Source organism: Anoplophora glabripennis, unplaced genomic scaffold (genome assembly GCF_000390285.2).
Source record: "Anoplophora glabripennis isolate ALB-LARVAE unplaced genomic scaffold, Agla_2.0 scaffold32, whole genome shotgun sequence".
Classification (NCBI taxonomy): Eukaryota; Metazoa; Arthropoda; class Insecta; order Coleoptera; family Cerambycidae; genus Anoplophora; species Anoplophora glabripennis.
Window position 1 is genome coordinate 814,064 of NW_019416220.1, and position 20,014 is coordinate 834,077.

Sequence of the window (20,014 nt, forward strand, 5' to 3'; positions counted from 1 at the left end):
TTGTGAACTTTTCAGGAGACTACTACATGCGATTTGTTTTAGTTCGCCAGTAAGAATTTAAAAAATTGGTTCCACTCAGACCTCACATAACATCAAGGAGCGCTATATTCATATTTTAGTAAATATTGCTTCTATGCGCCTCATATAGGGTGTTCCAAAATAAGTAAACCGCTATTGTAAAATAACTTTACACGATAGTGCGTAAAGTGTTTCACTACGTCATAGCGCACTAAGTAACTTATTTTACGCGCAAGTGAAATGAAACAGTAAGGCAATCATTAGCTGTTTCCTCGCATAAGTAATTTTTTAATTATTTAGCAGTTATTACCAAATAATTGCCAGTTTAACAATTTGGCCGTGCGATCTAATACGACAGTTGCTAGTAATTGTCACAGTGACAAACTGAAATATAAACAATTTAATTGCGCATTCACTTGTATGAAAAAATTTACTCTACGCACTAATGCGAAAAAAGACTGCGTAGTGCGTGCGTAAATTTAGTGTTTTACACACGTTGCAATGTTTTTCAATTTTTTGGGTCACAAATGTTGATCTCACGTTTGTATAAGTATAATTATTAAGGGATATAACATAATGTTTGCATAAACTAACGTGAAAAATATTTACGCACTAGTGCGAAAAAAAATGATTTTACGTAGTGTACGGAATATGTAAAGTAGGTCTTCGAGAAAATACCTTTGTGATTTTTATATCATTACACTCTGGATAACATAGACATTTGCATACACTAATATGAAATACATTTACTTTAAACACTAGTGTGACAAGCATGTACAGCGTACGTAAAGTTAGTGTGTGACGGAATGTTTCCTAATTCTTTTTAAGCTACAAATGTTGTAGATCTTTGAGAATGAACTTTTATGTGACGTTTGTATAATTATTCGTAGTAAAGAACATATTGCATAATATAGTATTCACTTACACTAATGTAAAAAATATTTACTTTACACTTTAGTGTGAAAAAATTAGGTTTTACATAGAGTACAACGTGTATAAATTTAGTGTTTTCCGCTCGCTGCAATGTTCAGTTTTTTAAGCTGGAAATGCTGTAGGTTTTTGAGGAAAAACTTTTATGTGATGTTTATATTAAGTTTTATTATTTTATATTAAGTTTATATTAATTATGTTTTATTTATAATAAATTAGTGTTCGCATGCACTAGTGTGAAACATATTTACACACCAGCGAGAAAAATACTTTACATAGTGTAAAGCGTGCGTAAAGTTAGTGTTTTATGTACGCTGCAGCGAGAAAAATCAGATTTTACATAGTGTAAAGCGTGCATAAAGTTGGTGTTTTACGCACGCTGCGACGTTCATTTATTTTTTTAAACTAGAAATGTTGTAGGTTCTTGAGAGAAAAACTTAAGTGATGTCTGTATAATTATTGAAGAACATACGGCATAACATAGTGTTCGTTTACACTAATGTAAAAATACTTTACACACTAGTGTAAAAAATTGGATGTTCAGCGTATCTATAAAGTTAGTGTTTTACTCACGCTGCAATGCTTTTTTAGATATAAACGTTGAATATCTCTGTTATAAATTGCAGAATATTAAAATTGTAATAACATGGAAGGGTAATATTTGCAACAATACATCAGTATACGAAATAGCCGTTGTGCTAGGGAGGTTAAAATAAGTAACAGATACATGAGGAAAATGTGGAAAGCTGTCCCAATAGGATAGGTTATTTATTGACATCAACGTAACATAAGGATGATAAGGGTTGCATGCAAAATGCCAAAATTGTCATATTACAAAAGTTTGGGCGGTAGAATGTGTCCAATATTATAAAAAAAACGTCTAAATCGTCAAATTAATAAAAGACGCAGGGGAGGAACATATATCTAGAATAAAATTTAATAAATATAATATATCGAATGCTTCATAAAAAGTGTCATACAGAAATCTTGGCATCAATTTGGGGGGATTGAATCTTATATGCAAAATTGTTCTCCGCAGCATCCCTTAAGCCTTGTGAAAAGGGCCCCCGGTGATTGACTCCGCTGACATTTTTACATTAACAAAAAATATATTTTATGCTGCAAAGTGTTTAACAGAGGGACGTTTGCAACATGTGGGCTTTAAAAGGCTGCGAAATCCATTATATATGAGAATAAAAATAAAATACGTTTGTATTTACAGACGCGATTTTCAAAACAGAAATAAATGTTATATTCATCACAAAAATACATCGCTAAGGCCGGGGAAAAATAACATAAATCCGCGCGGCCATAAAAATCCCCCGCGCTAAATAAATTATGAATTCGATGCAAGGACTCGCGTTTATGATTTAAAAAACTCCAATCCAAACGCACCTCCCTGGGGAATCACAGTTCATCAAAGCTTTACAACGAAACACAGCGACACTCACTATTTCTAGATTACATTCACGCTTAAATTTATTTATTTATACGATTTAAAATGACAAATTTTCAACAAAAAAAAACGGTATTGCGTCCAGGTTCTCTCCCTGGCGCTTCTGAAATAAAAATCAGGCAGGTTCAAATCGGGGATTTTAGAGGAAATTGAAAATTAAAAAGATATCTACTACAGTGCGTAAAACTTTTCGCACTAGCGCGTAAAGTACAACAAACTTTTTCACATTAGTGCATAATATCGCAATAGTACGTAAAATGAAGTGTATTTTTTTCGCACTAACGCATAAACAGTCAGATTTTGTCATTTTTATTACACATTCCATATTTTCGTACTAAATAGACGAGTACTCTAATACTGGCGTAAAAAACTAACTCTACGCAAGTAATATAGTACCTATAGTCTAAGTTTTACACACGTGCATGAAATCAATTTAAGTGAAATGTATTTTCTTCGCACTAGGGCGTAAATTTAATTTTTTCCACTAGGCCATAAAGTTAAATGTAATTTTGCCTAAAATCAAATTAACTTTTTTGAAAAAAAAATTATATAAAAAAATTATGGAAACATGGTCTTATTTAACTTTTCGCACTAGAGCGTAAAGTAAATCTGACTTTTTTGCACTAGTGTTTAAAGTAAATTTAATTTTCTCACACTTACGTGCAAAATAATTCTAACTCTTTCGCACTAGTAGTGAGTAAAATAAGATCTAACTTTTCTCTCATAAATTTAAGAAAGAAAGACTTGTTATTTGCCTTTCTATAAAACATAGTGTTTTATTGGAACATAGTCTAATTTCACTTTTTCGCACTAGCGCGTAAAGTAAATCCATCTCAAACTAGTACATCAAATAAACTACATTTGGCACTAGTGCGTAAAATAAGTTCGAAAAAATAGTTTTTCTTTTCAATCTACTATTTACTACAGCATGTAAAACACTAACTACACTCACTATGTAAAGCGTAACTTTTGAACACTTGTGCGTAAAATTAAACCTAACCTTTTAGTACTAGCACGTAAAATAATTGTTTCGCACTAGCGAGTAAAGTGAAATGAAATAAGATCTAATCCTTTCACAGTAACGCGTAACGAAAAATTTTGCAGTATCGTACTAGTTCATAAAGTAAATTTCACTTTTTCGCACTAGCGCGTAAAGTAAATCCATCTCAAACTAGTACATCAAATAAACTACATAACTTTTTGGCACTAGTGCGTAAAATAAGTTCGAAAAAATAGTTTTTCTTTTAAATCTACTATTTACTACAGCATGTAAAACACTAACTCCACTCACTATGTAAAGTGTAACTTTTGAACACTTGTGTGTATAATTAAACCTAACCTTTTAGTACTAGCACATAAAACAATTATTTCGCACTAGCGAGTAAAGTGAAATGAAATAAGATGTAATCCTTTCACAGTAATGTGTAAAAAAAATTTTTGCCTTATCGCACTAGCGCATAAAGTAAATCTCACTTTTTCGCACTATTGCGTAAACTTATATCTAACCTTTTCGCAATAGAGCGTAAAGTGAAATGCGCCGTTTTCGCACTAGTGCGTAAAGTGAAATTTAAGTATTCACAATATGCATAAAGTTAAATTTAACTTTTTCACGCTAGTGCGTAGTGTACAACTTTAGTAAATCTAACTTTTTCACACAATTGCGTAAATTAAAATTAATTTTTTCACACAGCGCGTAAAATAAAAAGTAATTTTCGCACTAGCGCATAAAGTGAAACGTAATTTGAAAATATTCAGCAATTTTTTGTTCCCGTATCAGGCATTAACATTTTACAGTGCAGGTATTCGTTAAAATTCCTCGAAATGACGGAGGGGAATTCTTTCGCTGTGGAGAATATTTCCAGTTTCTATTATCTCACATAGTAATTGGGCATAAATCTTAAGACCAGACAAGCCAACAACTCGCGTTATTTATAAATTAAAAAAAAATCCACATAGGCGTTTCGCCCGCTTGTCTGTACGAAGTCCACCCTCAGGCGGTAAGCCGAAACAGGCGAGCTCGGTAATGCCGTTAATAATTTAACTACCTGCATTATTGAATAAACTGTTTTAAGATAGGAGTATTTTAGCGCCTGAACCAGGTAAGCCGACGCGAAATTTTATGTTAAACTACCTACAAAGGCGAATTCTTTGAGGAATGTAAAACTCAGTATTCCGAACACGTTAATGCTGTATACCTACCTACGGGGTGACAGTAACTTTAAACAGTTAACAACACACGCACACCCACATACCCCACGTAAAATCTAAAGGCAAAAAAACAATTTATCATTCTAGACAGCTAGACAAACCGAAAATTCGGAGAATATCTCGTCAGCATTTGAAGCTTTCCCAGTACAAAGTATGCCATTAAAATGTGACGACTAAGATTAATGTCAACCTAATAAAAATTACAAAGAGCAGAATAACTATATTTTTCGGGCAGTAGATGGCGCTACATTGAAACACCTTTAAAATACAGGGCGTTCATGGTGAAACGAATAAATTCGTATAAAATTCAGGTAATTGTTTTGTGGAAAAACGCTCGAACACGTCGATTAATACTTTTAGTTGTGGATTTTTTTGACATAAGAAAATTAAATTGTATACAGAGCGTCTCAAGAAGAACATAATATGCAGTCATCATTAATTTTTTTTTCATGTAACGCGTAACGAAAAATTTTGCCTTATCGCACTAGCGCATAAAGTACCTAAATCTCACTTTTTCGCACTAGCGCGTAAAGTATATCAAACTAGTGTTTAAAGTAAATTCAATTTTCTCACACTTACGTGCAAAATAATTCTAACTCTTTCGCACTATCGCGTAAAATAAACCTATCAAGTTCGCACTGGTGCGTAAAGTAAATGTAACTTTTCGGCAGTAGTGAGTAAAATAAGATCTAACTTTTCTCTCATAAATTTAAGAAAGAAAGACTGTTATTTGTCTTTCCATAAAACATAGTTTTATATTGGAACATAGTCTAATCTAACTTTTTCGCACGAGCGCGTAAGGTAATTATTTTGTGGAAAAACGCTCGGACATGCCGATTAATACTTTTAGTTGCGGATTTTTTTGACATAAGAAAATTGTATACACGGCGTCTCAAAAAGAACATAATATGCAGTCATCATTAATTTTTTTTCATGTAACGCGTAACGAAAAATTTTGCCTTATCGCACTAGCGCATAAGTACCTAAATCTCACTCTTTCGCACTATCGCGTAAAATAAATCTATCAAGTTCGCACTGGTGCGTAAAGTAAATGTAACTTTTTGGCAGTAGTGAGTAAAATAAGATCCAACTTTTCTCTCATAAATTTAAGAAATAAAGACTGTTATTTGTCTTGCTATAAAACATAGTGTTTTATTGGAACATAGTATAATCTAACTTTTTCGCACTAGCGCGTAAAATAAATCCGTCTCAATATAGTATTCGTTTAAAATTCAGGTAATTGTTTTGTGGAAAAACGCTCGGACACGCCGATTAATACTTTCAGTTGCGGAGTTTTTTGACACAAGAAAATTGTATACAGGGCGTCTCAAGAAGAACATAATATGCAGTCATCATTTTTTTTTTTTCATGGAACATCTTGTATATTATGCCATTTTTGAATTGTACGGTAAATTCTGAACACTTTTTGTATAACATACCATATCGCGATTTTCGTAATAGAATAATGACAGTTTTTGTGAACCGCCTTATTTTTACAGCTAACCCTTAAAATTAAACCCACTTTCGAAAACGCGCTGGTTCAAGTAACCAACAGCCCGAATATAGGTTTATTTATTTATTTATCTCACGATTACCATCGCCGCCTTCGCTTTTATAATCAGCGCGTTGGAGAAATGTTCCAAAGGTGCGATCAGATATGAAAAATCAAGCCGTCAACTTTACGCATATTTCTTTCGTGGAGTCGCTGAAAAGTGAAAACCTAGTACTCTGTTTATCGGCGCGGCCGAATCTTGACATCTGAAATAGGTCAAGCGTTAACAGGATATATTGTTCTTTTTAGTCACACTTCATTCAATACATGTTTAAAGCAAAAAGTCGCAAGGCGAACGATTTTACCCGTGTATGTGATGAAAGCCTGCGTCTTGCGGGAACGTGAAATTCTACATCGTATTTTTCCTATTGTATAGATAAAACGTCCTTTATGTAGACGCATCATGTATGCTGGCAATAGTAAATAATATTCATGTGTTACCTTTAAAACTAAACTCACTGCTCACTGCAACTCACCAAACTAAATGCTGATGAGTTGCATTTTTATCAATTCTTGTAAAATCAAGTTATGTGTGTAATAGACTACAAGCCCATCGGAAATTTTCAAGGGGTCATTTGACCCAGCATGAATTACTTATAAATCAGTACTACCACATATAACATACAGGTGAGTACACCTGTGGTTTTCGGCAAAACATTTTTGTACGGCATTTCTAAAGTATATACAAAAAAAATGAACCTCGACCTAATGCCGTAAAAAAATAGCAATACCGGAAGCCAGGAAAATTTTGGCCCGGATTTTGGTGATTTACGGCATTTATACTGCAAGTTTCGGGTTGATACGTAGAAAACTTTTTAGTGACGCCGTACGTATCTGCTGATACAGGGGTTAGAAATGCAAGGCGCAACCCTCTATTTTAGCCCCATTGTTTCAAGTCATTGAAAAATGTACGGCATCGATTCCACATTATTATTTAACTCTCCAAATAATTCTTAGCAACTATGCCCTCTGAAAATTATGGTTAATGCAATAGTTTATAAACAATTACTTGTATTTTGGAATTGAGTTTTATTTTTTTTCGATAAGATCATTTATTTCTGTACGCTAACCACTTTTTTGATAAAAATATAACCAAAAGCTGTCGTACTAAATCATGGCCAGTTATAATTAATGGTACAAATTAAAAATTCGAATTAAAATACAAATAAATAAATTGTGAAAATTTACAATATTTTGAAAGTTCCTTGTTATAGACTAAAAATGTTATATTCAAAATATTATGGCTGTAATTGACTTTTCATAAGTAAAAAAAATATAAAAAAACAATGCCGTACATTTTTAACTAGTGGATTTTACATAGCTGATAATATTTTTCATTAAATTTCTACTACATTTTTAGGTCATTAATAACTATACGGCATTTACAAATTTTCATCAGAAATATAACATAAAGAATGAAAATTGCAATGCCGTACATATTCGTTGGAACAATTATTCGAAACTGTATAAGTCCAAAATGAGTTTTATCCTAATTTCAAGAGAAATTTAATTTATACCGTAGAAATTATGATGGCATTGTCTTTAAGTTAAAAAAAAAAATTGTTTATAGACAGTCGAGAAAATATTTTGAGAAATTTAGAAATTTATTGACGTTCAAGAAGGTATTATTTTGAAATAAATATGATAATAAACAACTAATTTTAACTCAATACTCATAAGAATTCCTATATAAATACTTACATTTAAAACAGTGATATAATATATGTTTTGAAGTAGCTGTACCCTCGTATTTGCATATTTGCAACTTCTGTTACAATTGTTTGAACAATTTATTTATGCAAAAATTGTGATGAAGCCATTGGCATACTATATGTTTAAAATTAGTAAAAATAATTTAAAAGTGCATTTGTTAAAAAAACAACTTTAAGATTGTCGGTCATAAACATGAATAAAACCACATAAAATTTACACGCCGAAAAGAAAAAAGAGACAGAGAAAGAAGATGTTTCGATGGCCAGCTAGAATCTCGAAGCGGTAATTTTAATTTTAAAATAAAAATAATTCCAAATTTTTTAAAAAATATTCGAATGCAGATTTTTTTATGGATTTTTTTAATAATAATTTTTTGGATTCTGAAAAAATTTTACTTATGTACTTGTGAAAAAAAAAATATTAATATACTTACAAGCTTTTCAAATTTATAAAATTAATAATTTTCATATCGACCTATGGTTTTTTAACGGCATATTACTTAAAAATTATTTTACATCTTAAATAATATTTTAGCAACAATACCGACCATTTTTCAATGATCGGAAACCATAAGGGTCAGAATATAGATGTTTGCATCCGGGGTTTCTCACTCCTGTATCGACAAATATGTACGGCATTACTGAAAAATATTTCTATATGATATTGTAAGTCTTATTATAGAAAGGCCGTACAGTAGTAAATAATTTGTATTAAGGAGAAAATAATAGTAAAAATAAAATCAATTCTTGCAAGTAATACTTATTTGCAAAAATATATTTCAAGCCATTTAGAACCATTTTTTTTTGTACAGCATTTTGTTTTTGTTAATTTATTGTTGTCAGTATTAACAAAATATATTAACGCCGTACAAACATTTTTCACCGTGAAATCCTACTTTTCAGAGGGAAATTAATTTTCCTCTAGTCAGCACATGTTTCATGAAAAATGTACGGCATGGCCAAAAATGTCATTAATTTATAAAATAGAATAAAAATTAATGAATTTGATGTTGGTTCAAATCACCCTCCATACGCTACTTACAAATGGAGGGTTGCACCCTGTATTCCTAACCCCCGTAGTCTATAACTAAAACACTGAGCGAAATATAACGGCAGATTATAAGTCAGCAAAAAAGTTCTATCTCGATTTCTACTTTTTTAATTTTCTAATACCATATGTGACACTGTTCAAAAGACTGGACTAATAAGGAAGTTATTTCTAGATTCGCAGGAATGACACTTAAGAAACAACAAATTTTAACGCGAACTTGGAAAATATAAACAAACAGCCAATAAAATACACGAGGATGACGAAGATGACGAAGACGACGACAAAGACGAAAACGAGGACGACGAGAGGACGACGACGACGAGGATGGCGAAGAGGAATGATGAAAACGATGATGAAGTCAACGAAAATGACGAAGACCACGAAGACGGTGAAGACGATGAGGACCACGAAGACAACGAGAAATATTTAGCAAGACATCTAGGTCAATATTAATTTCCTGGGTTGAGTTTAATAAAAAATGCACCACCCTGTACTTTACGGATTCCTACCGCTTTTACAATAAAATATAAGTCATTAATTTTCGTATTTATGAAGTGAAGTATTTATTACTTACATTTATTTTTCAACTAAAACAAAATGAATTGTAATCGTATATATTTGCAAAGTGTTGAAATTAAAATTATTAATTAAATTCCAGCTAAACCCCAGCAATATTAATTATTCTGCGCAAAGGCAATCTCCTAATAATAACTTACTTTTACGTGTGCTTCAACTTGACGCAGACACGCTATTTATCAAGGAAATATTTTAAGTAACTACTAATGGTTGTCGCGTCACACCGTATCAGATTATTATTAGGAAGAGGAAGGTATAAAAATTAATCGAGGAAAGTAAAAATTGAAACCGATAAGTGCTAAACCGCATAAAGTTTCCTTGGTATTTTTTAAAGGGCTTAGTTTAATTTGAAATAAGATCTCGAAGCAATTAATATCTTGCTTGCCTGATAAATTTCCATCAAGGGGGCGTTTACTGCAGAAATGATCAATACCATATCAAGTTTTGATTTACCAAAATGTATAAATATATTTTACGCAAAAGATATAATATATATATATATATAAGATAATGTCGTAAAACCGCCCCCAAACCACCCCGGAAACCCAACGATCATGTAAATACATAGAAGCTAATATAGAAGGATGCCTAGTGCCCGTGATCCAGAAATGAAAGAGAGGCGAATCCGAGAAGTTGAAATGGTGCCGCACTAAACCGGACCACGTAGCAGAGTCACCAGCGGATATGCCTCTGTCTGTGAACGAACGTCGACCTGATACATCGGTAGTCCAGTAACCAGCGTTCGGAATGGAAAAATTCGTTGTTTATTTATTTCCAAACAGGTGTAAGCCTACTTACATGGAAATAATACATGAGAATTAAAAACCGTTAACCGTTGACATTGTACAACAGGGTCACTAGACAGTTGGTATATACGTAAAAATTGTAACAATAGAACCAATTAGCAGAAACTACAGCAGAATGAGGAGTTGAATGAATTTTCAATGGAAAATATATGATTAACAGTTCTATTAAATATTTTAATAGAGGAAAATATATGTTCCAATCCATTGCATTTTTAGAGGTAACTAAATTAATCAAACGAAACATGTCCAGCAACAGATTTAGTTTTTTTCAAAAATTATAATATTAAAGTACTCGGAAAGACGCTTCTTTAAAATCCAAAAAACTTGATTGATTTGCCTTTTTTTCGTCAATTATTGCTATTTTGGAACATCGGTAATAAATTTAAATATTTTTAACTTACAGTATACAGGGTGTTCCGAAATTTATGCAACAAAATTTGGTCACAGATTCTTAGGACAAATTTAGGGGACCCGTATTTTTTATTTTTGCCAAGTGGCCTCCTCTTTCGGAGTTACAGCCCCCTGAAGTCCGCCCCTAAGAATAATCTTTTTTTTATATCTCAGAACCCTGTTGTACGAGAATCACCAAATTTGGTACACAGGGGATTTATGACATGTGGAATCTGATGGTGCTATTTTTGGCGGGTAACCTCCTTAAGACAATTTTTTGTGGGCCCCCTTGTCTTTGGAGCCAAAAAAAATTGGTCGCATATTTAAATTTCTTAAAAATTATCAGTCCACTAGAAAGCCATTAAATTTAGAAACTTTTTGTCTCCTTATACTTTTCTAGTAAAACACAATGTTTTCGAGAAAAATGTCAAAATGTGATCGAATGCATATCGTGATTCGCCATTTTCCTCAAAAACATTGCGTTTTACGAAACAAGTATCAAGAGACAAAAAGTTTCTAAATTCAATGGCTTTCTAGCTAACTAATAATTTAAAAAAAAAAACAAACAAATTTGCGACCAATTTTTTCTGGTTCCAAAGACAAGAGGGCCCACGAAAAAGTGTCTTAAGGGGGTTTCTCACCAAAAAGCGTAGCACTGTGAGATTTCACATGTCATAAAACCCCTGTGTACCAAATTTAGTGATTCTCGTACAACATGGTTTTGAGATATAAAAAAGACTTCTTATGGGGCAGATTTCAGGGGGCTATAACTCCGAAAGAGGGGGGCCAGTCGGCAAAAAGGAAAAATACGGAACCCCTAAATTTGTATTAAGAATCTATGACCAAATTTTGTTGCATGAATTTCGGGACACCCTGTATTGTGCAAAATTCAATTCTAAAACGTTTTTCCTCTTCAATATCCCTCCAAAATGGATAGGTTCCAAGATATAAGTAAAAAAAAAACTCAGATAAAATAGGTTTTTTGCAATTTTGAAATTGTTCCGGACCTCGCTCAAATCTAGGGATCTACACTTTTATTATGTGAGTTGTACTGAAGGTAATCCAGAAAAAATTTTGCTTGCCCCTCTCACATCCACCCCAAAACAGATCCGCCCTGGTCTATAAGTAATATAACGACAATAAATAGGGGTCAGGATACATAAAAGTTTAAAATTTGTATCCAAACAACAAAATGGCGATAATGTGTCTATTTTCTAATATTTTTTTTTTATGTTAAATTCTATAATCAGAACTCCTGTTATACTTTTTAAAATACAAGAATCTTAAGAACCGTTTTATTTAAGATGCTTAGCATTGCTTTTAACGAAACCGATACTTTTATTAGCATGAGATATAAAGTAATGCAAGGAATTGTTAATTTGCTATCAAAACAATTTCTGTAACAACAGTATATTCGTAAACAATAGGTCTGATTTTCCTCGAATCCCATTAATAAAGATATTGAAAAATAGCGGGCCAAGAACTGAACCCTGAGGTACTCCAGAAGTAGCAACAATTTCAGTTCATGTAAAACCTCGATAATGAACTTTCAATGATTCGTTCGCAAGGAAAAAACAGTTAGCTTTAAACAAAGTTCGTATTTGAGTCTTTTTATGTGCTTTTAAAATAAAGGTCAGAAGTATACACACATATATCCATAGATGGTTAATACAACGGTTTATAACACAAAGCATATTCACATTAATTTGTTTGATGTTTTTGGCACAGGTATGAAAGGAAAACAATTAAATCCCTTTCTTTTTAAAACAATTCTATCGCCCATGTTATCATCTAAATAAAACTCTGTCGCTGTCCATATAAAAAATTACAATTTTTATACGCTTATATATATACGAAGGGCAACTTTGATTTTTTATTTTATTTCGTTTATTCTTTTGCATTATATTTTTTTTCAAAACTGTGCAGTAATCGAGTAATTTTCATTTTACATTTTTATTTAATTAGACAAAGTCTTTCGACGACAAATTTAAACATTCTGGGCACAAAGAAAAAAAATCACAGCGTTTTGAAATTATCAGGGCATCTTTAGGACACTTTGAGGTTGAAAAGTTACAGTCACTATCCACCAAAATCATGCAATTTTTTACTTTTTTTCTAACCAACATTTTCACTTCGAAAATTTTTTGTATCAAAAACCAATAATTACGACTTGTAGAGAATACTTTTCACTTTTCAAAACCATTTTTGGATTTTCTGTATGCCATTATTTCCCGAGTAATTGATTGCCAAAGTCAAAAATGATTTTTTTGCTTTGATCGATGATACCGCTCAAATTGAAGAGAATTAAATGATCTAAAAGAGCTTTATGGTGAAATTACCAAAAAAAATTTGTTCTTTAAATTTTATTTAAAAGGTTTCTTCATCAAATATTCACTTGTAGATTTTCCTGATGAAGAAACAAATAATGTTTTTTTCAATAACTACATCCCCGTCCGGCTAAAAATATCTTTCTGATATATATAATTAATTTTGTTCTATTTAAATCAAGCCTGGTAGCTCTAATATCTGGCGCATTACGTGTGGCATATCGAAAAGACGAGCCACAGATAAAAATTGTACGCGGGCGTAATATACTAGAACAAAGCCGGACACTTCTGCGACATAGTAATCTCATGTGGTATTTTACCGAAGTTAAAATCAATATGGCGCTTGCTCTGCTTTGCTACCGTGTGTAGTCACGCTACCTGGAGTGCAAGTTTGCTTCAGGACGAAAAGACTTTCTGCTCACCTCAGTGACGTGCAGACCTGTGTACAGTTCGCGCGTTCGCATTGCCTCGCCATCGATCGTATCACTTCGTACGGTATCGTGTCCTGAAAAATGTGTCTGGATCTTATCCTCTTGCATATCTGAATTTAATCAGACGCATACTCCCTACGCTATTGTTCATGTTTACAATCCCTCTATACATGTATAATATCTGATTACTCTGCAGGCGTGATTTACACAATTTTACTCGAATTTAAAGAAACCATCCTCCACGCTTGTCCTACGGACATCGTCTTCCTCCGCGTATTCCTCGCAGTACTACCAATAAACAGTAATATCCAGATCTGTCCTCAGGAATCACCTGTGATAACTTCAAAATATGCGAAAACTTACGGCTTTGTATTATTTATTGTTCTTCTTCCTTTCCAACAGACACATGACCGAACTGAGTATCGCATGCTATGTTTTCCCCAACGGTAAGTTTGGTTATGGGGAAGGAAAACATCAATTGCAAGCGTTCCAGGAATTAAAGCGAAATAAAATTTAAAAATTCACTACACTTTTGAACCAAAAATTTACCACAGTTTCCAAATAAAAATTTATCACACTTTCAAATTAAAAATTCATTACACCTTAAATTGACTACACTTTCGAAAATCATTATACCTTTGAAGCAAACAATAATTATTATACTATAGTATTAAAAATTCACTATACTTTCTATACAAAAATTAACTACGCATTGAATTTATGACACTCTCTTAAAACTCGATTACATTTTCATACCAACTGTGACGTTACGTGTTACTGTCTCTCGAATTTGGCAAAACATATCGTATCTAACGTCTTGATTCCTGCAATTACTACAACCATCTACTTTTTCCTTTTTTTTTTCAGAGCAAAGCGATCCCTGTCGCGACAAGCAGTGTGGATTTGGAGCCCGCTGCGTGGTAAGTTCCGATGGTCGCAATTCAAGCTGCGTCTGTCCAGAAAAATGTCCCAGCTATGGGGACCATACCACATCGCGTCCTGTTTGTGGATCTGACGGTGTGGACTACAAGAACCAGTGCGAACTCCAACGAGCGGCCTGTTTGTCGAATTCGAACATCACAATTAAGTTCTCCGGAAAATGCGGTAAGTGTAAAATTTCCAACATTGCAAATGGCGTCGACTATTTTTTTCCATACTAGGATCATTACCTCTTAACCAAAGGATCATCTTATGTGAGTTGTGTTCCATCGATTTTAACAACGCTCACAGCTTCAAACTTGATACACAAAGCTGGCGTCTCTTGGAAAAGGGAAATTATTAACTGAGGAAGTCAAACTTTTAGTTTAAATTACACTGAATGCTTGATGATGTAACTTGACGACACGTCTTCCTGGTTTATATCAGAATTATTTCCTGCTAAATACATAATTTGTTAGGTAGGCGTTTATCGAGAGTGTATAGGAACTTCTGTGGATTTCCGCGACAACTAGAACAATCAGGCCGTTGTCTTAAAAAATTTTACAATCGGAAATAGGAAGCAAAATAAATTGCGCGTAACGCCCAGTCAAGCAGATACTTGAAGCGATCAGAAAGTTTTTTTGTAAGGATCTGAAATGATTTTAAATTTTTTCAACTTTTCCATTCAAACTTTGCCAGTCTAAAATATCCGCGTCAGTGAACCAGTGGCAATCGGTTTAAGATTAAACGTTGTACGGTGTCCTGAACACTTAAATAATTCAATTAATAACAACTATCTTCTCTTACGCCCCTACAGCCCTTAACAGCGATTTCACTTGACTTTCCATTTTAAAACAAATTTGTTCCAGTGTTTAAACATAATTTTTATAATCCATACGTAAAATACGACTGTACTCGAGCATAATCTTTTTTACACTAATGCGTAATGTAAATATTTTACACACTAGTGCGTAGTGATTAATCTAGTTGATTTATTACGCAGTTTTATTCAAATAAACAACTTTAAAACAACGCCATTGATACAACGAGAAATTAATAACTGCCTTACTATTTTATTTCATTTTAGACAGTATGGCGTAAATTGCAGTCCTTTACGCACTAGTGCGTAATGTAAGTTTTATGTGGCAAAGTGAAACGCAGTAATTTTATTATGATGGGAACTGTTGTCCTATACGTCTGTTCATTTTGTGGTGTTTAAATTTGGGACCTGAATAAACACCACAAAAACAATAAAATAGGAATGTGTAGTCGTGCACGTTTGAATACTCCTGTACACATCAAATACCCATAAAAGAGACAATTGCTATTTATACAAGCAATTCATTTGTATGGTAATGCAATTTGAGCGTTCCCAAATAACAGTGTTAGGAAACAGCAAAAAAAACGTTCAGGGGTATAAGATTTCGACATTTCATAATATTTTAATTTTATAACAATGACGTTAAGTCAGTAAGACAAAAAATGCTGGTTATTGGGGTTTATTTAATAAAAAACAGTTGGTTTTCATTTGTTTTGCTTACTGTAGACCTATAAATTGGGATACCCTGTATACACAACATATTATTTGCCAACTTCACAATTTTAAAACAACATAATATTTTATATAACCACTTTATTTATTTAAATACATCTGATTTTCATTTTCACCAATTCATTCATCCCATTAATACACATAGCATAAATTGAAAAGTGATTATGAAATTATACAGGGTGTTTAAAAAAATCAGTCTTATTATTTTATATTTTGTCGAAATTTCACATCAGAGCTAGTTAGTTATTATACTGAAGTCAGCATAACGTTTAGCCTACCCGTCAAATTTGACATTTACAGTACAATAACTGCGGTATTTATCATTTAAATCTTTTAATCTTTATGAATGAAAATATGTCTTATATTATTCCATCTAGAAAAAAATAGTAATGATTTATAATGTCTCCTCACTAGTGTGTAAAATATGAACATTACGCACTAGCGCGTAATGTACGGCGTGCGTAAAGTAAATATTTTACGCAAGGTATATTCATTATTCCCAGCAAGTAACAACAATCAACATAATATTTTAAAATAAAATAGTAAGTACTATTTAAATCAAACACCTTTAATAAATTTAATTTTGTTAAATTATTACTGAATAACTGTCAGTTTGACACTTGGAAAGAGCGTGACGTCGATATAATTCAACACCCATATTGTCATATTGCAAGAGAAATTCATTTTTCGCACTAGTGTAGTAGTGTAGTAAAATATGTACATTACGCACTAACGCGTACTGTACAGTGCGCGTAAAGTAAATACTTTACGCAAGTGTATTTATTGCTAAAACAAAATGGAGCGGCACCGAAACACGTCATTCGATCGAAATTAAACATTTCCCGCTGGGAAATTTTACATCCTCCGGCCGAGAGGCCATAAAATTACTGCCCCCGTGTACCTTTACGCGCTGCGGTTTGGAAATATGGAGGCGGGCAAACACCGCAAAAAGAAAATAATGGTGTACTTGTTTCAGATCCCTGTGCAGGAGTACAGTGTGCGGAGCCAGAGGTGTGTCAGCTGGATGAGCACCGTAATCCTGTTTGTCGATGTGGAGACACTTGCCCCTTGGAGTTCACCCCGGTTTGCGGGTCCGACGGCAAAACGTATTCCAACGAATGTACTTTACGACAAGAAGCCTGCCGAGCTAGAAAAACTCTGAATATCATCTACCGTGGAAAATGCAGCTCAGGTCCTTACTTTTCTTTCACTGCGCTTGGCGTTTTACTTGCGGGTGCTAAAAGCGTCTACTCCATTCTGAGTAAAATCTATACGTGATTATACAGGGCGCCCAACAAAGTAAACAAACTTTAAGGAAAATTTTATTATACAGGGTGTATCTTTGAATGGGGTCATATTTACACGGAGGCTACTTTGATATTATGAAATTCACCTAAACTAGGTCAATCTTAGAGGTAACTGACACTGAAATTCGGAAACTAAACACAGTGCTTTCAAAAATAGTGACAAATGCTTTACGGAAGCAGCCCAGTAACGGCGTAGACGAGAGTTTAAGTTAAAAACGAGTTATAACTCAACTATTTATTGGATTTAAAAAAATAATATCAGTACTACTTTTTGTAAAAAATTAACGACCACTTAAAGTTGTACCCCGTATTATAACGGTTTCTTCAACTCACATTTTGGCCAAAATTAATAATGGTTTTTTAATTAAACTATTTTGAAGCATTTCATTTATTCTTCACTGATTTCAGCACATACAGGGTGTAAGAAGTTTGACTGTCATTACTTCAGCATGAGATAAAGTAATCATAAATAAACAGTTTAACAGTTTTCAAAATACAGCGAGTATTAATATCAGGGAGTTTCATCATAACGTGACAACAGCGCTTAACCTAACGCTACACAGCTGATGCATACCACGTGTGCACACGGCAGGCTTGTCCTACGGAAAAAATGTAAACAACTATTATTGTGAAACATTTAGTAAATTTCAAGATAATAATTACTGTTTTCCAGTTTTTAAATAAATACCAGCAAAATAGCAAATAGCAAAATTCAGTAATTTTTAAACGCACAAGTACAAAACAACTAGAACACATGCTCAAAATGTCCACGACCATTTTCGATGAACGCACGACACCTTCGAATCCAATTTTCGCGCACTCGCTTGAAAACACCTCAAGAAAAGGAAATAGTTGTACGCAAAAACACTCAGACACGGTCCAATTCCAGATACCAACTGAATTTCGTAATGCTGGACAGTTTAGTACCGCCGCGCCGTTGTCACATCGCTCGGTATGAATTTTATCAAATTTTAAATTTATTACAACGCTAATTATTCTTAGAATTTAGCATAAAGAAGTTCAAAAAAGGGATATGTCAATGTTCCTTAATTTTTCCTCGGAAATGTTTGAGTTTAGGACCCATGTCATATAAAGTTTTTTTGTTTATTTTAATGTATTCTATCGTCTGTTAAAATTAAGGCAGTCAAACTTTTAACACCCTATATATTTCCGAAAAAAGGAATATGTGTGATAAAATGGCACTATTTTCTTAAAAACCTGTCGATGTTAACCCCAACCACCCTGTATGTGTAAAATATTACACAGTTTTAACGGACCTTTGAATATTTAAAGCCACGAATGCCAGTGAATAACTGGCATATTCAATGAAACCCAATTAATATATTTAGAATCGCCCGCCCTATCAGAGTTATAAATTATAAATCGCTCTGTTTGTATTGAACTGCGAGCATAATGTTAAATAGTAACTATCATTTAATTTCCAATTCAGCAAGATCGAATGTCCGATTAGTTTGTTGAACAATTTTATAGATTATGACCTCTAATAATGAGTATGATTTACTGCAATATTGTTTTGGAATCTACAGGAGCAGGACAGATAGCGCATATCGATAACGTTAAAAACTTAGCGCTGTTTCGAGTGGAAAAAAATTTTCATTAATTAATTAATTAATTAATTAAAATTTTTTCAGTTCTAGGAGTGACATTTCCTTTACTACACTAATTTTAAATTTTAGTCAACAAAAATGTGTTTCTAGAACCATTTTTTGACAAGTTGTCTTAAAAGCTCGTAGAAATAATACTTATTCTTAGAGAAAAATGCAGCATATTTCTCTATCATAAAATGTTTTTCATATAAAACCATATCCCTAACAGACGACTTATTGCCTTGATATTTCCAGCACTAATATTTGCACCATATTGCTAGAAAGATTTTCCCCTCATACATAAAAGTTGTTTCATGTAAAGTTTCCCGAATAATTTTCAAATAAACAAGTTATTTTTTATTTTACTACAAGCCGTCGCTCATAGGACTTGCTGTTGATGTGACTAAAGTAAAATAATTTTCAGTTGCTTGCTATACAGGGTGATTGGTTTAATCCTCAAATCCGGTCTCTCATTTGCATTAATTTTATATAAAAAAAGTTTTACTCACATGAATATATTTCTAAGAGTAAAATAAATAAATAATGCAAAATCTATTCAAAAAACACAAAAATAAATTTTTGGAACATAATTTAATGTAAATATACAAGGCCGGTATTCTATACATACAGGGTCGGAAAGTCCCCATGGTTCATCGGCCGTTACGTGAGAGCGATAAAGTAAGTCATAGAAATCCGTGCGATAGAGAAGGATAGCTATAATGAAGGCGTCTCATAGTCACCGCCCATTTCGCCCTTCCACAAATAAGATCCACTTCCACTTGTAATTCAGCGACCGGTGGTCATCTTTGTTTTCGTCGTTTGGCTTTTTTTTAATAGATATCACTACTTATACAATTTCGACTTCGGTATTCCTCCGATATGTTAATAACAGCCGTTAACAGAGGGCAGTACAACGCGTAACAAAGAAAAATTTTTTCAGTAGCTAGTAGATACCTCTGTTTGTAAATCTAGTGACCTTGTTTCCCCTACTGAGAAGTTATTCAAATGGAGTATAGTGCTCAGCTGCATTTAAAGTTCATTTAGTTGTTATTTAAGTATACTTTTTAAAACGACTTAAATATCCCAAGAAATAAAGCAAAATTCCCTATTTCCCCAATTCCAAAAAAATCTGTAGATCTGGCACCACACCTTAGACAAAATGTGCTGCCCTCT

General features: G+C 33.1%; 1 protein-coding gene across 1 annotated transcript in view; it reads left to right on the forward strand.

Annotated features, from left to right (window-relative positions):
* The window catches only part of LOC108906289 (agrin-like), an 83,622-nt gene that overhangs the window by 17,667 nt on the left and 45,941 nt on the right, over positions 1–20,014 (forward strand). The window contains exons 3-4 of the mRNA XM_018709514.2: positions 14,325–14,561; positions 16,904–17,119. Of these exons, the coding sequence (XP_018565030.2) occupies positions 14,325–14,561; positions 16,904–17,119 (453 nt within the window). The remainder of the gene's footprint in view (positions 1–14,324; positions 14,562–16,903; positions 17,120–20,014) is intronic.